The following is a 22,775-nucleotide window of genomic DNA, read 5'->3' on the forward strand; positions in this document are numbered from 1 at the left end:
CACAGCCTCCCCATCCATTATACACCCCCCCCATCCAGTACACATCCCCCAATCCATTATACATCCCCCCATCCATTATACAGCCCCTATCCATTATACATTCCCCCATCCAGTACACAGCCACACTGCACTCCCATGATACCCCCATTCTCCTGGGACAGTGCTGCCAGCATTCTCTACAGTTAAGTAATAAAAAACAAATCACTGTCAGCCCCTTCCACACTGCTCCTCCTGTGTCACTCCTATTGCAAACTGAAGCTTCCATCTATCTCAATAGCTCCGTTTTTTTTTTTCACTGACCTGGTCACATGACTGCTCTCCTCTGATGTTACACAGTAGATCATGTGACTGCTCTCCTCCTCCAATCAAAGCTACACTCAGAGCAAGAGGAGAGCAGCCAGAAAAAAAACGGAGCTATAAAGATATTTAAAAGCTTTGTTTTACAATGACACTGACACAGGAGGAGAAGGGGCTGGCAAGTTACTTTTTTTTCTCAACTTCAGACTATGCAGGGAGCATTGTTCCAGGGCCAGGGGACTGCCCAATCCCCGCCCCCTATTGATAAAACATGATATCGGCATATAACACGCAGGCACTGTTTACCCTCTGTTTTCAGAGGAAAAAAATGTGTGTTATTTCCTCTGTTTTTTATTTACTATGAAATCTTCACAACTCACTTATATTAAATGCTATAAATGATACAGAACAGGAGAAATGGCCCTCAATAAGGTAATTGTATCATAATAAATCTCTGTCTGTAAGATAAATACATCATTTGCTGTGTTTTGGTTTCTAAGGTAGTTCTTATTGAGAAATTAAATTGTACTATTACAGTGGACTTGTAGATTGCAATCGTAGAGAAATGTTAAGTAAGATGAAAGCAAAGAAAAAGAAATTAAAATGCATTCTCTCTAAGTAACTCTTTTATCTTAAAGCTACAAAGTAAAATTGTCCATCATTTTGCATTGGTGTTTCTCAGAGCTCATCTTGACTTTGGCTAAGGTTTTACCAATAGCACAGGGTCATATTTCTTTTTAGAAATGAGCTAATCAGGCTATGGGTAAAGCTTACTATTTATAAAACATTAGACATTAATACTAAAAGTATCTCAAAGTAAAGTTACAAATTATTATACAATTAACTCCCTCTGTCTGGTCTCAGTAAAAATACTGTATTTCTTTGTCAGGCAGCATAATTTGTTAATACATTAATCATTGTTTAAAAAAAAAAATACATAATACATGTCTAGCACCATTATTTCACTAAACGTATCGGCCCAGATTCTCGTAGAACGGCGTAACTTAGGGCGGGCGTAACGTATCTCATTTATGTTACGCCGCCGCAAGTTTTTCAGGCAAGTGCTTTATTCACAAAGAACTTGCCTGTAAAGTTGCGGCGGCGTAGCGTAAATCACCTGGCGCAAGCCCGCCTAATTCAAATTAGGCGGGTAGGGGGCGTGTAGCACTTAAATTAAGCGCGTTCCCGCGCCGAACGTACTGCGCATGCGCCGTCCGTAAAATAACCCAGGGTGCATTTTTCAAATGAAGTCGCAAGGACGTCATTGGTTTCGACGTGAATGTAAATGGCGTCCAGCCCCATTCACGGACGACTTACAGTACGCAAACAACGTAAATTTATGAAATGAGAGAGTGGATAACCGCTCAAAGAGAACCAGGTAATCTGATTCCTGTGGTCCGAGCCAAGGGTGCAGGCAGTGCAATCAAAATGCAGGTTAGGATGAAGGAAAAAAGCTGGGACAGCCGCACTCCAAAAAAACTCCTCCTTTAATTAAAAATCACAAAATACATGCCACAGCAAAAAACAGCACAACAAAAGAAAAGCTGACGTTTCGCACTATGCCTTAGTGCTTCTTCATAGCTATGAAGAAGCACTAAGGCATAGTGCGAAACGTCAGCTTTTCTTTTGTTGTGCTGTTTTTTGCTGTGGCATGTATTTTGTGATTTTTAATTAAAGGAGGAGTTTTTTTGGAGTGCGGCTGTCCCAGCTTTTTTCCTTCATCCTAACCTGCAACGTAAATTTATGAATTTCGACGCGGGAACGATGGCCATACTTAACATTGGTTGCCTCTCATATAGCAGGGGCAACTTTACGCTGGAAAAACCTAACGTAAATGTTGTAACTTTACTGCGTCGGTCGCGCGTACGTTCGGGAATTCGCGTATCTAGCTAATTTGCATACTCGACAGGGAAAACGACGGAGGCGACACCTAGCGGACAAAAAAAATTAGACCATTAAATTAGGCCATTTCTCTCTCATTCAAAAAAAATAATGCATTTAAGATCCATCTAATGGATATCTATGCGTAACTGATTCTAAGAATCAGTCGCATAGATACGACGGCCCAGATTAGGACCTATGACGGCGTACATGGCGTTGCCCCGTCGTAAGCCCTTTGAGAATCTGGGCCATCAATCCTACACTTAGGCCTCATGCACACATTTTTACAGCTGCTTCTAGGGGCGCCTGGCATTTTTTTCCCCTGCCTCTTCACGCCCCTCCATGTTAGCCTATGATCTTGGGTGTCCGCTGAAATTTTTGGCAGCGGCGATACACAGTCACATTTAACCCTTTCTTCAAACGCTAGCAGGGGTTAAAAGTGCCCCGCTAGTGGCCAAATAGCGCAGCTAAAACGATGGTAAAGCAACGCTTTTTAGCGGCGCTTTACCGATAACACGGCCAGCTGGCTGTGTAAAATAGCTTTTGAGATAATTCAGTTTCAGTCCATGCCCATATAAATATAGTCTAGAGAATGTACAGACCCCCCTTCAGCACAGATGGACCCCCCCCCCTTCAGCATAGACACTCCCTTCAGCACAGATGGACCCCCCTTCAACACAGACCCCCCCCATTCTGCAGAGACCCCTCCATTCAGCATAGATGGACCCCCCTTCAGCACAGACCCTTCCATTCAGCACAGATGGACCCCCCTTCAGCACAGACCCCTCCATTCCACACAGACCCCTCCATTTAGCACAAACACCCCTTCAGCACAGATGGACCCCCTTCAAGCACAGACCCCCCTTCAGCACAGATGGACCCCCCTTCAGCACATACCCCCCTTCAGTACAGAACCCCCATTCAGCACAAACCCCCCCTTCAGCACAGATGGACCCCCCATTCAGCACAAGCCCCCTCTTCAGCACAGACGGACCCCCCTCCCCCCATCCCATTCAGTACCTCAGATCAGCGCGGCACAGGCACAGAATGTTCCCTACCCCTGTGTACACATAAACAATGGAGGGGGAGGCAGCTTCACTCTGCTCACTGTGCCTGTGTGACATCAGGCCCGGGACTGTTCAGACAGAAGGGGATGGTTGGCCAGGTGCAGTGGTGTCACCCCGCACCAAACCACCCTCCGCCCCCCCTTGCAATGCCACGGCCAGCAGCTCGCCTCTCTCTCCCTGTGCTAACCTGCGTGTCACCGTGGCGCTGTCACTGCTTCAGTCGCAGAGGGGTGTTCACTCTTCAACACCTTCTCAATTTTCCAGGGGGGTCAAATGCCCTATGGAGCGGACGCTCATGCCTATGGGGGCAAATCAACTTTGCACTACAAGTGAAAACTAAAAGTGCAAAGTTCAGTCTTGAACTTGGAAGTTCAGTCGCTACAAATCTGAGAAGTAGGTCTGAAATAAGGGGAACCTCTGCTGATTTTATTATCCAATCATATGCAAGCTAAAATGCTGTTTTTTATTATCCTTGCATGTCCCCCTCGGATCTAGAGTGATTGCACTTCCATGTGCACTTTCAGGTGCACTTTGCACTTGTAGTGCAAAGTGCATTTGCCTTTCGTAAATAACGCCCTTTGTGTTTTGGGTGTCAATGATTTCTATAAACCTGCACTACAAAAGCAAGTGTTGCCTTTTTGATGTGTTTTTTTTTTTTTTTTTTACTAAAAGAAAAGTATGACAGGTCTGTTCATGGAGTGCAACTCTGATGTGACTTGAGTGCCAGAGAATGTAAAGTCACACTCCATAAACAGAACTGTCATACTTCCCCATTAGCCAAAAAATAAATAAAAAATGTATAAAAAACATGTGTTAAAAAAACGCAAAACACGCTGGACAAATGCATCAACCGCAACCTGCATGGATGTGAACCTAGCTGTTGATGTATTGATCCTGATTTTGATCAAAGAAAAAAAAATCATGATAAGCATCAATGGTCATCATGCAGTGTTAAAAATGCTTTTGTAAATTCATTTAGAAATTTTAAAATGTAAAAAAACACATCTACCCTAGTATGTGCAATGGCATCTGATCTAAATCACCAGATCTTGTTCCAGCTCCAGAACATATAGGATAACTGTATCAAAGTCTGGAGAATCGCTAGTAAAATAAAATGAATGTATCTGTTTGGTGGTGTTTGACAGCATTGTTTATGGATAATATTAATCTATTAATTTTAAAAGCACTGTTAGAATGACATTCTGTGAGATATGACAATTCTGTATGTCTTTTTATATACTTTTGTAATTAAAATATATATATTAAAAACAAAATGTAATGCTTAAAGTGGCTCCGTAAAAGTCCTTTTTTGTTAAAAACCTTGCAATGTACAAAAATCACCCAGATGGGATAATTTTTTTTTTATTATCAAATGTAGAGTTATTCTTTAGGTACCTACACTTTAGACTTGGCAGCAGCTTTATATATATATATATATATATATATATATATATATATATATATATATATATATATATATATATATATATATATATATATATATATATATATATATATATATATTTGAGTTGCTTTAAAATGGCATCCTGTACCAGTATAATTTGCACTGTAAATAAAAAGTTATCCAAAGTCATAAAACAAACTTCTATCCACTGCTCAGTATTATGCTCTCCTCCTCCTAGGAACCACTGAATAATCATTTTGTAAAATTCTACCAACACTCTAAAAAAGAACCACTATATTGTGACTTTTCAAATTGGCTCATGTTCGAATTTTAGTTTTGAGGTTGTATGGCTTTGGTTTCATAGTTAATCCAAAAACTGATGTTAAGTCCACAACGTGTTCAGACTCCTTCACTAGGTCGAGTCGTTGCAGTACACATGTGAGAATAATAAACATTTCGTTACGAGCTACGTCCTCTCCCACACATTTTCTGACTCCCATACCAAAAATTAACACCTTCTCTATTAGGCTTTTATCAATATGTCCAGCTTCATCAAGAAACCTTTCTGGGATGAAATGGTCAGCATCTTTCCATATTGTCCTGTAAAATAAAACAAATACTTTATATTCTAAAAATACATTGATAGACAGTGGCAACAGTAATGCGAAAACTCGAAAATTAAAAGGAAGAACTTCAAGTCAGTGGGAGTAAAAAAAATTCTGGTGTTGGTGATCAGTGGAAGTAAAAAAATGTCCTGGTACCAGTGGTCAAGGAGCAGAAAATGTATTAGTTAGAAAATGAACAGTGTCACATTATTGGTGTCATTGAGGTGCCCATTGTTGGTATCTGTGGGAGGAGGAAACGTGCCCCATTGTCGGTGCCAGTAGAAACAATAGTGTCCTGCCATTGGTGTCAATGGGAGGAATAGTAGATAATAGAAGCTCTTTCCTTTCTATATATTCTATTTCCACACACTGCTTCTCTACTGGCTGGATGACACACCGGCTGAAACTATTTAGATATTAACATGCAAGAGATGACAGTGCTGGCTAAGGAACATTGCTGGGTAGAGCACTGGTGTCAGTTTCCACTGACTGCAGGGGCAGCACTGTTGAGGTGGTTTTATCCCTAAGTCAGCCCTGGCACTTGCCACACTACCCAGGAGACTGGGAAATGTAGGCAAAGGGTTGTAACCATGCCTGTAGATCATAGTTTAAGAACTAATGAGTTACTTACCTAATACAAGTTTTGTAAAATGTCAAAGTATTAGGGAGATCTTTCCCCTTAAAAAACAGTTGCTAACCATATAGGCTCTGCACTGCCAGCACCCAGGTGTTGAACTGTTGTTGGGCAAATTAGCTTATTCTCTAAAACAGCACTTTATAAAGACATGCAATGCCATGTCTACCTGTCTTCCTTCACCTGACAATGCCAATCTTGTAGTCTGGTTTTTAAAACATATGTATTTTTCATTTCCTTCCGTCCCCAACGTCGTACTCATATACATACAGGACAGAGACTCATAGGGCTAGATTCAGGTAGCTGCGCTTGATCTTACGGCGGCGCAGCGTATCGTATTTACGCTACCATGCCGCAACTTACAGGAGCAAGTGCAGTATTCACAAAGCACTTGCTCCGTAAGTTGCGGCGGCGTAGCGTAAATGGGGCCGGCGTAAGCGTGTAATTCAAATGTGGAAGGGGGGGGCATGTTTTATGTAAATCTATGATGACCTGACGTGATTGACGTTTTGTACGAACGGCGCATGCGCCGTCCGTGTACATATCCCAGTGTGCATTGCTCCCAAGTACGCCGCAACGACGTATTGGTTTCGAAGTGAACGTAAATTGCGTCCAGCCCTATTCGCGAACGACTTACGCAAACAACGTAAAAATTCAAAAATCGCAGCGGGAACGACATTGCATGCGCCTCATAGAAGCAGGAGCAACGTTACGCCGGAAAAAGCCTTACGCAAACGACGTAAAAAACTACCGCCGGGCGCATGTACATTTGTGAATCGGCGTATCTAGGTAATTTGCATACTCTACGCCGAAAACGACGGAAGCGCCACCTAGCGGCTAGCGTGAAAATGCACCCTAAGATACGACGGTGTAAGAGAATTACGCCAGTCGGATCTTAGGCTAATGTCGGCGTATCTTGCTTTCTGAATACAGAAAGAAGATATGCCGGCGCAGATTTGAATTTACGCGGCGTATCAATAGATACGCCGGCGTAAATTCTTTCTGAATCTACCCCAAAGTGATCAGAAAGGAACTGGTCCTGATAACGGCTGCATACGTAGCTGAAGCAAAAACTCAATCACAGAGAGCTGAGGTAAGTTTCACTGCATTACTCCTTTAAGAGTGCTGTTCATGGAAAAGGTGATGAAAATCTGCACATAAGAAAATAAAAATACTCTGGGTTCCTCTACCAAGTTAAGAAGGGATGAAAATGAAAATTTAATAACAATTTGAAATTAAATGATATAATTTTGAGTCCTTCAATTGAATAAAACCTTACTTACGGATCATGGTTTACTTGGTACATATTTACAAATACTGATGTATTTTTTGGAAGAAAGTAATCATTCAATGTTGTGTCCCTCGTAGTACTAAAAAACAAAAAACAGAAATATTATTGAACTTTTTAATTTTATTTTGTAAATTGCAGACTGTGGTATTTTTAAAAGGGTGTATTATTTATACATGTATGTGTAAATATATATATATATACAGTGAGAGTACTAGGTCCTGCCATGGTATGATTATAGGAAAAAGATACACAGAATTTGCAATGAAAGCTAAGTTCACCTTTTAAAAAAGTATAAATGCACATATTTTTGTAGGTAAAAAGAAAATGTGCATTTATTATTTTTCTCTCAGGAGCCTGCAGAGCATTGCACATCAGCATATTATGGGGGTAATATCAGGCTTCTGCAGGCACTGCCTATAGCTTTCTGCCCATACCTCTATACAGGCTTTCTGTTTCAAGGTTTTAGGAATTTTAAATGAACTACTAGAGCTCTCACCAGCAGCCTCACAATTCCTTGAGAACTACAAGCCGTTTGCCACATGCATCTACCACATGAGCTTGATCACTGTATATCACAATTCATAAAGATAGATGTACAATACTTAAAGTGTATATTTTTATAAATATATATTTGGGCCCGGATTCACAGACATCGGCGCATATTTATGCCGCCGTAGCGTATCTTCTTTACGCTACGCCGACGCAGCGCATAGAGGCAAGCACTGGATTCACAAAGCCAGTGCTGCCAAATCTGCGCTGGGTTTCCTAGGCGTAAGCCGGCGTATGTGGAAGTGGGCGTGAGCCATGCAAATGAGGCGTGACCCCATGCAAATGATGGGCTGAGTCTCAGACAGATACGTATAATGAACGGCCCATGCGCCATCCCGTGGACGCATCCCAGTGCGCATGCTCAGAATCACGTCGGAACAACTGCCTAAGATACGACGGATCACTGCCTACGGCGTGAACGTAACCTACGCCCAGCCATATTCACGTCCAACGTAAACGGCGTAAAATAGGACGGCTTGTGTTCCCTGGTCCATACCTTTGCATGGGTTGCGCCTCATATATGGGGAATAACTTTACGCCGGACGTACGACTTACGCAAACCGCGTATATTATGCGCCGGGCGCAAGTACGTTCGTGAATTGGCGTATCTCCCTCATTTGCATATGTGCATAGAAAATCCATGGGAGCGGCAAATGCGCCCATCGTAAATATGCGCCCACTCTACGCCGGCGTAGACAAGTTACGTCGGTCGGATGAAGCCTGTTTTTAGGCGTATCTTAGTTTGTGGGCACGGTACATAGATACAACGGCGCATATTTGCACTTACGCAGCGTATCTGGAAATACGTCGGCGTAAGTGCTTTGTTAATCCGGGCCATACAGTATACTGTATATATTGGAACTCCATTAACAGAAAAACTAATTTTAACCACTTAATAACCGGCCCATAGCCGAATGACGGCTACAGGGCTGTTTCTTAACTCTGGGAGGGCATACATTGACGTCCTCCCAGAATCGCGCTCCCCGTGCCTGCTGGGGCACGCACACAGGAGTGTCCTTGAGCTCTATTTGTGTGAAAAAATGGGCACAGTGTTGTATGACTGAGTAATTGTCATTCAAAATGTGAGAGCACCGAAAGCTGAAAATTGGTCTGGTTATTAAGGGGGTTTAAGTGACCAGTTGTCAAGTGGTTAATATAGTATTGTACCAATTCACATTAATAAATATATTTTAAAGCTGAAGTTTGACTAAAAAACATTTTTAGGCCTACAGCTTTAGTCACATTACTTGCCTGTCATGATGTCATGATGATATGTCCCATGTTTTGAGGCAGCTGGAGCCTGCATACATCTTTATTTGCATTAAGGGCAGTTTACTGTTGCCACATGCACAGTCTACATAAAGTATACTGTATATACAAATAAATTCTACTTTACTCCTGTCTTCATGCTGCATGCTGCATTATTATCAAAGATCCACAGGGTTCAAGTAGGTAAAGGTCATCAGGCCAGGTAGGTGTTTTGACATTAAAACAGTGCCTTCAGGTGCTAAAAGTGTCTCTCAGCTAGGTAGTCCAGCATGCCCTACTGACAGAATTTAACTATGAGAAAAGTGCCTGAAATCCCATCCAAGGTACAGAAAATCCTATTCTAGAATAACTATGATTGCTGTCGTTCTTTTTCAAAAGAATACAGTCACTGAAGCTCTCCTGCGTGCTATTCACGACTGAAAGTAATTGCTATGGACCCTGCCTTTATTAAGATGAAGGGTATGTCAGAACTGCCTTACAGAGGTAGTCAGGGTTATAGATGCTAAGGGCATGGGAGAAGTTTCTGCCTTTTGCCGGGTGATCTCCTTGCCAAGCCTCACACAAAGAGATTTCATGGCTCAATGGTATTACATATGTCTCCAATTCAGAAGGCGGATTCACATCATATTGAGGTTGGTAGCCCTATTAGAGGCAAGATGTTCAGTACTACTTTGCAAAACCTTATCTTAGCTTAGTTTTTGTAAATAATTCAATGTGATTTACAACACGGTTTCTACCAACTGCACAGAACCTCCCACAGCAGGGAGTAGGTGAACTTCAGCTGGCAAGGAAGGGAAAAAAGTGATGCGGCTGAAGGTGAGAATATCCATCATTCCCAGCAGAAGAAGCCTAGTAGCGATTACAAAGTCTTGTTTTACTTTAATTGTTAAGAGATGACCTATCCTCTCAAGCTTTTGGGTCGTTGGATGGCCTCCTGTTGAGAGAAAAGTTGGTGTGGGCTCCATCGGGCAAGTTGGCATTGACCTTCAGATATTCCAATGAGTTGGATAGGTTCAGGAAGGATAAGGATGAGGGGTACTCCTGTACCGGCGTCACCAAGGAGTCTTATGTCTAGGGTCACCTTATGTCCGATAGGGTCATAGGGTGACTGAGAAATTATATCCTAAATTACAGGACAGGGGACATCACTGATAGTTCATATTGCAGGATCTTGAGATATTGCAAGTTGTTGGTTAATTGTGACCCAACCAGTCAATAGTGACTCATTTCTATGATTAGCCCTGGCTAGTGACATGCTAATTGAGTCTGCTTCTGAAAGACCTCTCATCGTGTGATGCTGCTTTGTGTGAATCCTATTGATATAAGATGTGGAATGGAACTTGCCAAGCTGTATGCAGAGACATAACGTCTGTCTAGGGATGTGGATTAAGAAGAGATCATTGTGTGATGGTGTTTTGTTTGAGTTCTGCTAATGAAGGAATGTGCAGTGATTAGATCATGATAATTATAGGCCGGCGCCGACATGTCTAGAATGTTTAGCAATTAGCCATCTGAAGGTGTATTGAAGCCCTCCCAGGGTGTGGGTGGAGAGTTTGATTGTTCCTGTGCCTTGAAAACTGTAAAAATTTGAGAGTGAACCATTAAAGTTGTCTTCATTTTGAAACCAGAGAACACAGAGCAAGTCTCGTTATTATGGGAAATGGGATGCCTGCTGGTTTGTCTGTGTGTCAGATGAGCTGTCATAGTTGATGGAAGGTCGTAAACAGTGGTGACCGTTACAGGTTCATTACCTTCAGAGATCATTGCTGGGACCAACTCATCATTTTGAATATCTAGGTGGTCCTACACTCAGTTCAGGAAGGAATGCTTTTCCTCATCAAGCAGCCTTAGATTGATGAATCTGTCCTCAGATTCAAACTTTCCGAACCAGGAGCCATTTGACTTTCCACTTTTGCTTGCATATGATTGGATGAAAGAAATCATCAGAGCTTCCCTTCATTCACTAAGCTCTGGAGCAAATTACCTTATAAGGTGCAACCTACTATGCAAAGTGTACAGTTTATTTGAGTCTACAGTTTATTTGTCTTTAGTAAATCAACCCCTATGAGTGCTTCCTGAGCTTTTTTAATTAAGATGGCTGCTTCCCAGTCTTGGTGCAATACTTCCACCTGGGCTTCTATACTCGCTTCCCTCTACCAGATGGATGTTCAGCCTCATCTGAAGACAGCTTTGGGAATAAGACTTTTTGAGCAGCACCTTGTTGCTGTTATGTCCTGGGCCTCTTGCCATTTATTTACTGTTTGTCTAAACCACAGTTGGATTGCTTTTGGGCATCCTTAGGTTTAAATTCTTCTTCCATGTGTTTTGATTAAGAAGAGTACACTTGCAAATGACAGAGTAATTTAGGTAGTCAGAATGGTAGACATGTGTAGAATGGAAACATTTCTTTAGTTTTGGATAGATTTGTTTTGTTACTAATTTTGTTTTGTTGATTCGGTTCGAAATTCAATTATTTTAGTTTTGTTTAATTTTGTTTCTTTTAATAATTTTCTAATGAATTCCACATTTTTGGAATGATTCTATTGCCTGCATTCTTTTGCTTACATTTCAGCTCTCAGCAGGGAAGCCCTCTGACAGCTGACGAGTCATCAGTTGTTAAGGATGCAGTGGCTGGCTTCCCAGCTTGCTCCTTAACAACCAGCTAATCTTCACACAGAATTTTAAAAAAAATGTCAGTAGAAAACTAATATACAAAATTAATTTCAACTAATTTAAACAAAATGTGTTATTATTTCATTTGGAGATTCGGATACATCCAAATCGCCGAATAAACGAAAATTGGTTCGAATTTACATTCGGACCAAAACAAACTGCACATGTCTACAAAATGGCTATACCTTGTCCTTTAGGAGCCAACAAGGTTAGAAAGCATCTTCAAACAATCATTTTGTAGTTGCTAAAGTTAATTCAAATAGCTTACTATGCAACAAGGCTGGAGCTCCCACGAGTAGCTGCTGCACATTTGACCAAGAAGCATTTTGACACTGTGGGTATCTTGTGCAGGAGTGCCAATGTAGAAGATACACTATATTACCAAAAGTATCTTTAATGGCACTCAAGATACATTATATTACCAAAAGTAACTTTAATGACACCCCAGTCTTAGCAAGTAGGGTTCAATATTGAGTTGTCTTTACGGACTTTGCTTTGTGCACTGGTGCATAGTCATTTTGGAACAGCGAGGGCCAACTCGAAACTGTTCCCACAAACTTGGGAGCAGAAAATTGTCCTAAATGTCCTGGAATGCTGACACTATAAAAGTTCCATTCACTGGAACTAAGGGGCCAAGCCCAATCCCTGAAAAATAACCCCAAATCAAAATCCCCCCTCCACCAAATGATTTGGACCAGTGCATAAAGGAAGGTCCATAAAGTCATGGATGAACGAGCTTGGGTTGGTGTAACTAGATTGGCCTGCACAGAGTCCTGACCTCAACCCGATAGAACACCGTTGGGATGAATTAGAGTGCAGACTGCGAGCTAGGCCTTTTCTCTAACATCAGTGCCTGACCTCACAAATGCGTTTCTGGAAAAATGATCGAACATTGCCATTGACACATTCCTAAACCTTGTGGACATCCTTCCCAGAAGAGTTGAAGCTGTTAACGTTGCAAAGGGTGGGCCAACTCAATATTGAACCCTACTGGCTAAGACTGGGATGCCATTAAAGTTCATGTACATGTAAATGCCGGCGTGCCAATACTTTTGATAATATAGGGTATGTGGGACAGACAACTGATCCTGTTCTTGCATGTTTCTTCAACAGTATTAATAGACTCAGCAGTCGTCGCCACAGCTGTTTTTGGCAGGAAGACTGAAGCCTCCTCACATGCTTATTAAGATGGATTTCCTTAAGCATTCTACCTTGGTTACGAATTATTGGTCTACCACATGCTGCCAAGTTGACACAAGGAAAATTGTATCAAATGCTTACCATAATTTTCCTTCTTGGCACTATTTCATAGTAGTGTACTGAATCCGAAAATATGAACAAAGTATCAATCAAATAAAACCAGTGTATATAGGTTTAAAAATGATAAAACAGCGCTATGCATAAACATGTAGATAAAAGGTGTTGGAAAGAAAGTCCATAAATCAGTGAATCAAAAATAAAGTTCAAGGTGCTGATTGAAATGTTTTTTCAAGGAATGGTAGTAAACCCTCCACCGATTTCCAATTTCCACCAAACGTGAGACACACTTCCCCTCTGGGGTTTAAACTCACCAGAAGATCAATATAAAATAGCCTTGACACAAATCATCATGATTGGACCTCCAACCTCATTCCAGAAGCAGCAAAGGATTTTAAAACAACTCCAAGCAGGGGTTCATGGAAGAAAACAGATGGCACCAAAATAGTGTAATATCGCTACACTACAACAGAGGGCCTCTGTTGAAGTTCGGATGTGACGAAACGCGTTAGGGCGTGGCTACGACGGCGTATCCAGGAAGTTGTGAAGAGTGCGTTCCACCGCTGTACCTTCCCTATCAGACCAGGCGTTCTCAGCAGCGTGCATCCAGCACAAGCGCGACCCCCTGTGTGTGGAGGAGAGCAGTGAAGCTGACTCTTGATTCTTATGCTCATTTACAAGTATATACATTGTACGTAGATAGGAAGCGGGGTGTGTTATCATACGGGATTTTACTTTATTAAAGCGATATTACACTATTTTGGTGCCATCTGTTTTCTTCCATGAACCCCTGCTTGGAGTTGTTTTAAAATACTTTGCTGCTTCTGGAATGAGGTTGGAGGTCCAATCATGATGATTTGTGTCAAGGCTATTTTATATTGATCTTCTGGTGAGTTTAAACCCCAGAGGGGAAGTGTGTCTCACGTTTGGTGGAAATTGGAAATCGGTGGAGGGTTTACTACCATTCCTTGAAAAAACATTTCAATCAGCACCTTGAACTTTATTTTTGATTCACTGATTTATGGACTTTCTTTCCAACACCTTTTATCTACATGTTTATGCATAGCGCTGTTTTATCATTGTTAAACCTATATACACTGGTTTTATTTGATTGATACTTTGTTCATATTTTTAGATGTTTTATCTATTTTAAATAGCTGCTGCAATATATATATATCACTTCTGGTTTTTAACAGAGATTTTATTTCTGTTAAATTTTTTTTATATATATATAATTTTAATTTTATACTCGATCTTATCCTGTACAATTGAGTTGATAGCCTGTCCTTAGCGCCGGGAAGTGCACTACGTAGGTTCCCTTTGAGCAGTTTTTTTTGCACTCATAGTGTACTGAATCCACCCAGTTCATTCCTAGCATTTTTATGGGCAATGGACTGTTGTGTGGGCTGCAACATTTCATAGTCCTGTGAGTAGAAGTAGGCGGAGCTACTAACACATGTTTTCTGCCATGGATTGGCACCAAGAAAGGAAAATTAAAGTAAGCATTTGCTACAATTTTCCATTATGTGTGTACAGTACGGTACATGTGTTTGAAATATGTGTATGTATACATACCAGTGTGGGATTGTAAACGGTACAAATGATGAATGTCTCATGACTTCATTGATAAATGCTTCTGTGTAATGCAAAACCTTCCTATCATCAAATCTTGGTGATCTGCTGATTCCAATATTTTCATCTGTACAAAATTAGATGCAAGAATGAAAAGTTCAAAAAATATGGTCATTAGTTATAACGTGCAAGCTGCAGAAACCCATAACAACTAATGAAATTGGAACTTTCTTTAGTTTATAGCAGCTAGATGAAAGATGATTGTTTCGAGATGTGGTTTAACCAGTTGCCAAACCGGTCGGCTCGGCTGTGCAAAATCACGTAATATTACGTGATTTTGCATTTCAGCCACTAGTGGTGCATGCGCGCACCCCCTGCTCGCCCCTGGTGCCGACGCGGGTGCCCAGCGGGCGCGATCACCGCCGGGCACCCGCGATCGCTCGTTATAGAGCGAGAACCAGGAGCTGTGTGTGTAAACACACAGCTCCCGGTCCTTCCAGGGGGAGAAATGCTGATCTTCTGTTCATACAATGTATGAACAGCGATCTGTCATTTCCCCTAGTCAGTCCCACCCCCCTTCAGTTAGAACACACCTAGGGAACATAATTAACCCCTTCCTCGCCCCCTAGTGTTAACCCCTTCCCTGCCAGTGACATTTTTACAGTAATCAATGCATTTTTATAGCACTGATCGCTATAAAAATGAAAATGGTCCCAAAAATGTGTCAAAGTGTCCAAAGTGTCTGCCATAAGGTCGCAGTAGCGATAAAAATCGCTGATCGCTGCCATTACTAGTAAAAAATGTTATAAAAATGCCATAAAACGATCGCCTATTTTGTAGATGTTATAACTTTTGCGCAAACCAATCAATAAACGCTTATTGCGATTTTTTTTATGAAAAATATGTAGAAGAATACGTATCGGCCTAAACTGAGGAAAAAAATTGTTTTTTTATATATTTGTGGGGGATATTTATTACAGCAAAAAGTAAAAAATATTCATTTTTTTTTTTCAAAATTGTCGCTCTATTTTTGTTTATAGCGCAAAAAATAAAAACCGCAGAGGTGATCAAATACCACCAAAAGAAATCTCTATTTGTGGGGAAAAAAGGACGCCAATTTTGTTTGGGAGCCACGTCGCACGACCGCACAATTGTCAGTTAAAGCGACGCAGTGCCGAATCGCAAAAAGTGGCCCGGTCATTGACAAGCAAAATGGTCCGGGGCTGAAGTGGTTAATGCAATTTACTGTATATAAAACTGTGTGCTTAATGAATGCCGTGTACACACAACCGTTTTTCCTGTCATGCAAAAAACAAAGTTTTTCTCAACGTGATTCGTCGTGATTCCTTACAAGCCTGCCTTGCATACACATGTTCATGAAAAAAAATGCTCGAGCAAAGCACGGTGATGTACAACATGTATGACAACATGTACGACGGCACTATAAAGGGGACGTTCCATTCAAATGGTGCCACCCTTTGGGCTGCTTTTGCTGATCCTCGTGTTAGTAAAAGTTTGGTGAGAGACGATTCGCGCTTTTCAGCCTCGTGCTTTTCAGTCCGTTACAGCGTGACGCATGTGCTATCTCTATTACGAATGCTAGTTTTACCAGAACGAGCGTTCCCATCTCATACTTGATTCTGAGCATGCGCATTTTTCCCCTCGGAAAAGCAACGAGAAAAAGAACAACGGGAAAAACGACGAGAAAAAATTGAGCAGGTTCTAATTTTTTTGAGGGCAGTTTTCTCATAGAGAAAATCCACTGTAAAGAGCAGGTAAGTACACACGACACGACAAATAAAAAAAATGGCAGTTTTCTTGTCATGAAAAACGGTCGTGTGTACGCGGCATAAGGTTTAGTTCAGACAAACATTTCTACATGTTTTGCAACATGGATGTTAAAGGGTAAGATAACCTTTACTAAAAACTCACTCTACTGGCACACATGGGCCATAAGCATGTAGTGTGCTAAATTTACTTTTCAGCCAGGTCTCTCATTCAGTTTATAGAATGTAGGCCATAACAATGTTAAAAATAACTCTTTATTAAATCTTCTTAAAATCCTATCTTTAAACTAAAAGGGAACCCTGGCTGAAAGTTAAATTTTGCATTTTATGCTGCTATACACAAAGGACAGCATAGTGTGCTTTTTGGTAAAAATGACCTTTCCTTCTAAAGGGAGTATGGCAACTAGGTACAGCACAGTTGCTCACTTGTTAGTAATGTGACCTTGCAAGGATTTAGGTTTGAGTTTCCAGCAATATATACTATGAAAAAGCAGGCCCAGACTTACAGTATTAGCTATTTCCTATTGTATTAAACCTAAAGTGTGCCTCTGCCTAGACTATGCACATTTTACTATTCACATATTAAGAAGAAGTCAAGAGCTTGTAATCCCTGACCTCTGTAGCTGCTCACAATGTGAAGTAATTAATTCCCAAAGATCCTTAAAGATCACAAGAATCACTGTGTCCTTGTCAGGAAAGGTTCCATCTGCTGGTGATATTTATTATTATTGTTTGGCTTGCAGTACTCTGGTTCACCAGCAGGTGTCTCCTGGCAGTTTGGAACTATCAGGAGAACTTCTCCCTGCTGGTGTTATATCATCTGTGGGACGCAGTACTGCTCTCCACCAGCGGATGGATCCTGGCAGTGTGGAGCGTACGGCTCTTGCTGCGCTCAGGTGTGACTTGAAGCTAATCACTGACATCTCTACTTATACCCGGCGAGTACAAGCACACCTCGCCTTGGTATCTATCTCTCTCCCTGACCCTGCAATCCTGACCCTGAGCCTGCTTCTGACCCGACCCGACTCGATCCATCCTTGCTCTCCCTGTCCGTCTTGCTCCTTGTCCACCATCCTGCTGATATCCCCTGGTGTATGACCTCGACCTGGTTTGTTACGTTTACGGTATCTCCCCTGCATTTGTATATACTATTTGTTGTGGGTTGTGCACTGGTTGTTTTCACTTGTTTGTCACCTTTTTAATAAATACCTTTTTCTTTCACTTATATGCATTTCTGGTCTCCTCTATGCAGTCACACAGTCTGGTCTACTAGCTCCGTCACAGTCCTCCTAATCAGCTCTCTCTGCTCCCTGCTGGACTGCTGTTGCTAAGTCTTTTCTGGCAGGGAGGAGCAGGGCAAGCTGAACAGAAGGACATGCTATTGCTGTATTCATTTGAGGATGCATTGTTCTTTAGTTCCTGCAACTACAGAAGTCAGTGAGGACTTATGTTAACGCTCATTTACTTGCATGACCTTGCATGTTACTTTAAGCACCCAAACCATTTGCTCTTTTCCTTAAAGTAATTCTAAAGGTATTTTTTAAACAAAAAATACCTCATACCTACCTCTCCAATTAAAAGAGAGAGAGGGGGTGGGGCCGGGTCAGGGCTCCATGTCTGAATGGACACATGGAGCTATGACTCGGCTCGGGTGCCCCCCTAGCAAGCTGCTTGCTGTGGAGGCACTGAACAGGAGGGAGGGGCCAAGATCACAGAAGAGGGACCAGAGAAAAGGAGGATCGGGGCTTCTCTGTGCAAATCCACTGTAAAGAGCAGGTAAGTATAACATGTTTCTTATTTTTATAGGGGAAAAAAACAAGACTTTACAATCACTTTAAGTGCTCTAAATCTGATAGCAGCTGTACTTGCCATTCACTGGCTACAATGGTACAGTAGTACAAGCTACATTGTTTTAGTTTTGCAACCTAAAACTGTATTACGGTAACACAAATGTTTACCTATTTCCTTGTGAATTTTATCTTGTATCTCTGGATACTTGAGTAAGTACAAAATACACCACTGTAGTCCAGAGGATATGGTGTCGAATCCTAAAAAGAAGGCAAAAAATAATAATAATAAAAATATTCTTAGAGGCATTGAAGAATTGTGTTACCAGTGTGCAAAAAAAAGATTTACTTCTAAGCAGATAGTTGTTAGCTATTGTTGAACATGGAAGCTTTTTATATATGAAAGCTCAGTTCGCTGATCAAAATTAGACTTTTTTGCATTGATTATTATTTCATGAAAAAAAAAATCACACAATATAAACACTTTTGATGCAGTTGGTCAATAGTCTCCTTGTGTTTCGTACACAAATGATCCTGTCAGAGGAACTCGGTAAAGTATATCGACATCACAAAACTCAGAGGATGGAGCCAAGTTTCTAACAATGTTTTTTTTTCCTGCTAACACAATTGATTAGTAGAGATAACTTGGCACTTCTGCTTTGCCCCTGCATGGGCAGTAATGAGTATTTTGACTAACTTGAAAACTTTCAAAGCTTAAAAGTGTAGGCACTTGTAAGCAAGCAATAGAAGAGTATTGCTTTTGTCAGATCTTTAAAGAGATTCCAGAGGGATCTTGAGAACGTGTCTCTCTGGAATTGGCCCTAGGATATCCACATCAGACAGTGACAAGAAGGCTGTGTTTGGGGGGCATATCTAGACGGTATCTCTGGGCCTGCTGTTAATTTTGACACATTATTTTCACCAAATGTAGCTCCTGAGAAGTCATAATAAAATCATGTATTCATTTTATTTACCTAGGTTTGTGACATATTTATTTTAAAGTGGTCTTCTTTTTAACTTTGACATGTTTATCCATGTTTTTAAGCTGTCTGCTTTTTAACTTTTTGCTTCTGTAAATTACAAAACTTATTTTGCCCTAAGAGAAGCCTAAGTACAGCTCAGAAACAAAAAATGGGTCCCCCTTGGATTTGGACTTTAACGGTACATATAACAATCACAATGAGGTAGAAAAATCATTTATTTATAACGCATAGTTAAAAAAGATAACACGAAGTGTACATTACAGCAAGCAACTTAAAGCGGAGTTCCACCTAAAAATGGAACTTCCGCTTAACCCACTCCTCGCCCCCTTACATGCCACATTTGGCATGTAATTTTTTTTGGGGGGGGGGGGTGGGGGCTTCAGGAGAAGGGGACTTCCTGTCCCACTTCCTCCTTCCGCCGAGGGGCTGGTAAGGCGATTAGCTTAATCGCCTTATTGCAGCCCCTCCCTGTAGGCGAGCGCCTGTCCAATCAGACGGCGCCGCTCGCGCATGCGCAGTGGGTGCCCGGCCGTGAAGCCGAAAGCTGTCACTGTCGGGTGCCCACACTAGGAATGAAGAGGGGGGGGCGAGGAGTGTATGTGCAAACACTCCATGTAAGTTAAAAACAACAAACAACACTGCCCTAGGGAGTTGCCACCCTCTCCTATCCCATCAGGTGTCAAGCGAGTTCAATTGTAAGTATAAACAAAATGTTCCAAGAACAAGTCAGGGGAACATCAACACAAGTCCCCTATGCATGGGAGGTCCAGACCCACTGAGGCCTACAGATGAAATCCCAGATCATCCTGAATCATCCACATATGATCCTAGTCCACAGTTTCAAACCTCTGACAGGGAGTGCAACATACCCTCATGAGGCTACGATCATATGTGGACACCCTCTTTTATCTTGGATTTCATCTGTAGGCCTCAGTTTGTCTGGACTTCCCATGCATAGGGGACTCTTGTTGATGTTCCCCTGACTTGTTCTTGGAACATTTTGTTTTTACTTATACCTACAATTGATGGGAACTTGATGGGAATGAAGAGGGTGGCAACTCCCTAGGGCAGTGTTGTTTGTTTTTTACTTACATGGAGTGTTTGCACATACACAACTGCAATAACTAGGTTTGGTATATTCCCTACCCCTGAGGAAAGAGACTCAATAGACTCTAAAACGCGTCGGGTGAAGGATATCTTCTTTATACCAACATCATGTTACAGTTGTAGCACATTCAGTTGCTTGTTGTAATGTACATTCTGCTTTATCTTTTTCAACTATGTGTTATAAATAAATGATGTTTCTACCTCATTATGATTATTATATGTACCTAAGTGCTGTTAAAGTCCAAATCCAAGGAGAATCCATTTTTTGTTTCTAATTCAGGATGTTGGCACTATGAAGTAATCATTGATACCTTCTATAAGTACAGCTAAGCAACAAGCAATTATTTTACAGTTTTTCCTAATATATATTACATTAGGAGTGAAATGTTAGTGTGCACGATACTATATGAACAATAACATATAATAAAATATCACCTCCACCAAATATATCATTCACAGTGAATATGATCTGTTCATCAGTTAGTTTGTGTTGTTTATCCACAGTGTTTCTGTTACTGCAGAGCTGAATAAGGGCATCTGTTATATCTCTGATATTATTCTGGAAAACAAAAAGAGACATTTCTGTTACTACACATGTAGAAATATCATATTTTACTAAATTCCTTTTTATATTTTTGTTAATTCTATAGTCAACAGTAGGCTGTAAGCAGCCTAACTGTACCTCATCAGTGTTTTTCTCTAAGCAGAGTCTATTTTCTTTGCCACATGTTGTTGGAGCTTTCCCCAGCAGGTTGTGATAGAGATATACGATTCAGTGCACTTGATTGTATAACCTGGCTGATCAGTGTGTAACCAGGTTGCCTACAGTGTTGTGTTTGTTAGGTAGTTGGCTTGTCCAGGCTGGGGAAAGGGATAACTGTAGCACCTCAGTTCCCAGTCTTCCACCTGGTGATATATGTAAATAGGGGGAAGGTCGCTTCGAGGGGGGCTCTTGGTAAAGCTGAGAGTCAGACGGTAGCTAAGAGAAAGAAGAAATGCCACAGTTCTCAGAAGCCAAAGATCCAAGCCGGTGATCCTGTAGATGCAACCAGTCATTGGGGATTGGCAGCTTTAGACTAGCACCTGAAAAGGTATGCCTGAGCAGCCAGCTCCGTTTGTTTAGGCTCTGGACATTGTTATGCATGTTGTCTGTTGCAGTAAAGATTTCAAACTGTCTCAAGCCTGGTCTGAAGTCATTCAAAGGGGTGTATAATGGTTTTTGGTGTATAAAAGAACAGGGGGCCAGATTCTCCAATATTCTGCGGCGGCCTCGCGTAAGCTATTTACACTACGCCGCCGCAACTTACTGGAGCAAGTGCCGTATTCCTCAAGCACTTGCTCCGTAGTTTGCGGAGGCGTAGTGTAAAAGGCCCGGCGTATCCCCGCGTATTTCAAATGGGGCGGCTTATATTTAAATTAAGCGCGCCCCCGTTTCGATCGAACTGCGCATGCGCCGGGCTAAAAATAGCCCAGTGCGCATGCTCCAGTTCTCGGCGGAAAACGTCAATGACGCCGACGTGTGCGTCATTGACGTAAAGTCGTATTGAAGAACGACTTAGGAAAACGACGTACCCAACGGGAAAAGATGACGCGGACCCGACGCCATACTTAACATGGCATACGTGGGACTGGCGTAAGGTTACCCCTCATATAGCAGGGGTAACCTTACGCTTATGCAAACGACGTAAGCGACGGTTACGCGACGCAATTTCGTTCGGGAATCGGTGTATCAGGCTCATTTGCATAAACAAATGAGACCTGAACGTAAACGCCACCTAGCGGCCGGCGGCAAATTACATTTAAGATCCGACAGTGTAAGTGACTTACACATGTCGGATCTTCAGCGTATCTATGCGAAAATGATTCTAGGAATCACTCGCATAGATACGCGGGTCAAAAAAGAGAGATACGATGGAGTTTCCTGAGATACTCCGTCGTAACTCTACTGAGAATATGGCCCAGGGTCAGTAAAACACATGTGGGGTATGAAGCTAAGCCACTATGAAAGGTCTACTTGACAAGGCAAGCAGGAGAAGGATTGCAGTTGCTATGGGTAACCAGTATTTGTTTTCACAATATCAACCAGTAAGTAGTGCAAGGTACATTGCAGCCATTCATAAAGCATGGTACCTGGGGTAGGTGACAGGCCCTCCAATAGCGAGGGGAGTGGTGTTCTGGCTCCCTCCCTAGCGGTCAGTTCCACAAAAGTTTCTGGGACTGAACCCGCAGTACAGAGACCTCATGGACCTGGCCACATGGTAAAAAAAGGTGTAAGGAGTTAAATTCACACATGAGGTCCACGGTAGGTGCATAGCAGGACCCCATTTTGTCACTGGGAGTGAGGCGGAAGAGATACGCTGGATTGGTGGAGTGGGCATAGGCCCCATACACACGAGAGGATTTATCCGCGGATACGGTCCAGCGGACCGTCTCCGCGGATAAATCCTCTCGAGGATTTGCGCGGATTTCCATGCTATGGAGTGTACTCACAATCGAATCGAAATCCGCGCCGAAATCCTCTGGCGATGACGTGTCGCGCCGTCGCCGCGATTATGACGCGGCGACGTGCGCGACGCTGTCATATAAGGAATTCCACGCATGCGTCGAATCA

The 22,775-nt window shown here is 41.9% G+C and overlaps 1 protein-coding gene across 1 annotated transcript in view; it reads right to left on the reverse strand.

The window, feature by feature from the left end:
* Nucleotides 1-4,828: 4,828 nt before the first annotated feature.
* Nucleotides 4,829-22,775, reverse strand: part of LOC120943189 (cytochrome P450 1A1-like) — a 48,308-nt gene continuing 30,361 nt past the window's right edge. Inside the window, exons 3-7 of the mRNA XM_040356350.1 lie at nucleotides 20,600-20,723; nucleotides 18,246-18,335; nucleotides 14,504-14,627; nucleotides 7,173-7,259; nucleotides 4,829-5,250 (exon numbers count right to left, since the gene is read on the reverse strand). Coding sequence (XP_040212284.1) covers nucleotides 4,968-5,250; nucleotides 7,173-7,259; nucleotides 14,504-14,627; nucleotides 18,246-18,335; nucleotides 20,600-20,723 — 708 coding nt within the window. The 3' untranslated portion in view covers nucleotides 4,829-4,967. The remainder of the gene's footprint in view (nucleotides 5,251-7,172; nucleotides 7,260-14,503; nucleotides 14,628-18,245; nucleotides 18,336-20,599; nucleotides 20,724-22,775) is intronic.

This window comes from Rana temporaria, chromosome 1 (assembly GCF_905171775.1).
Source record: "Rana temporaria chromosome 1, aRanTem1.1, whole genome shotgun sequence".
In the NCBI taxonomy this organism is placed as follows: Eukaryota; Metazoa; Chordata; class Amphibia; order Anura; family Ranidae; genus Rana; species Rana temporaria.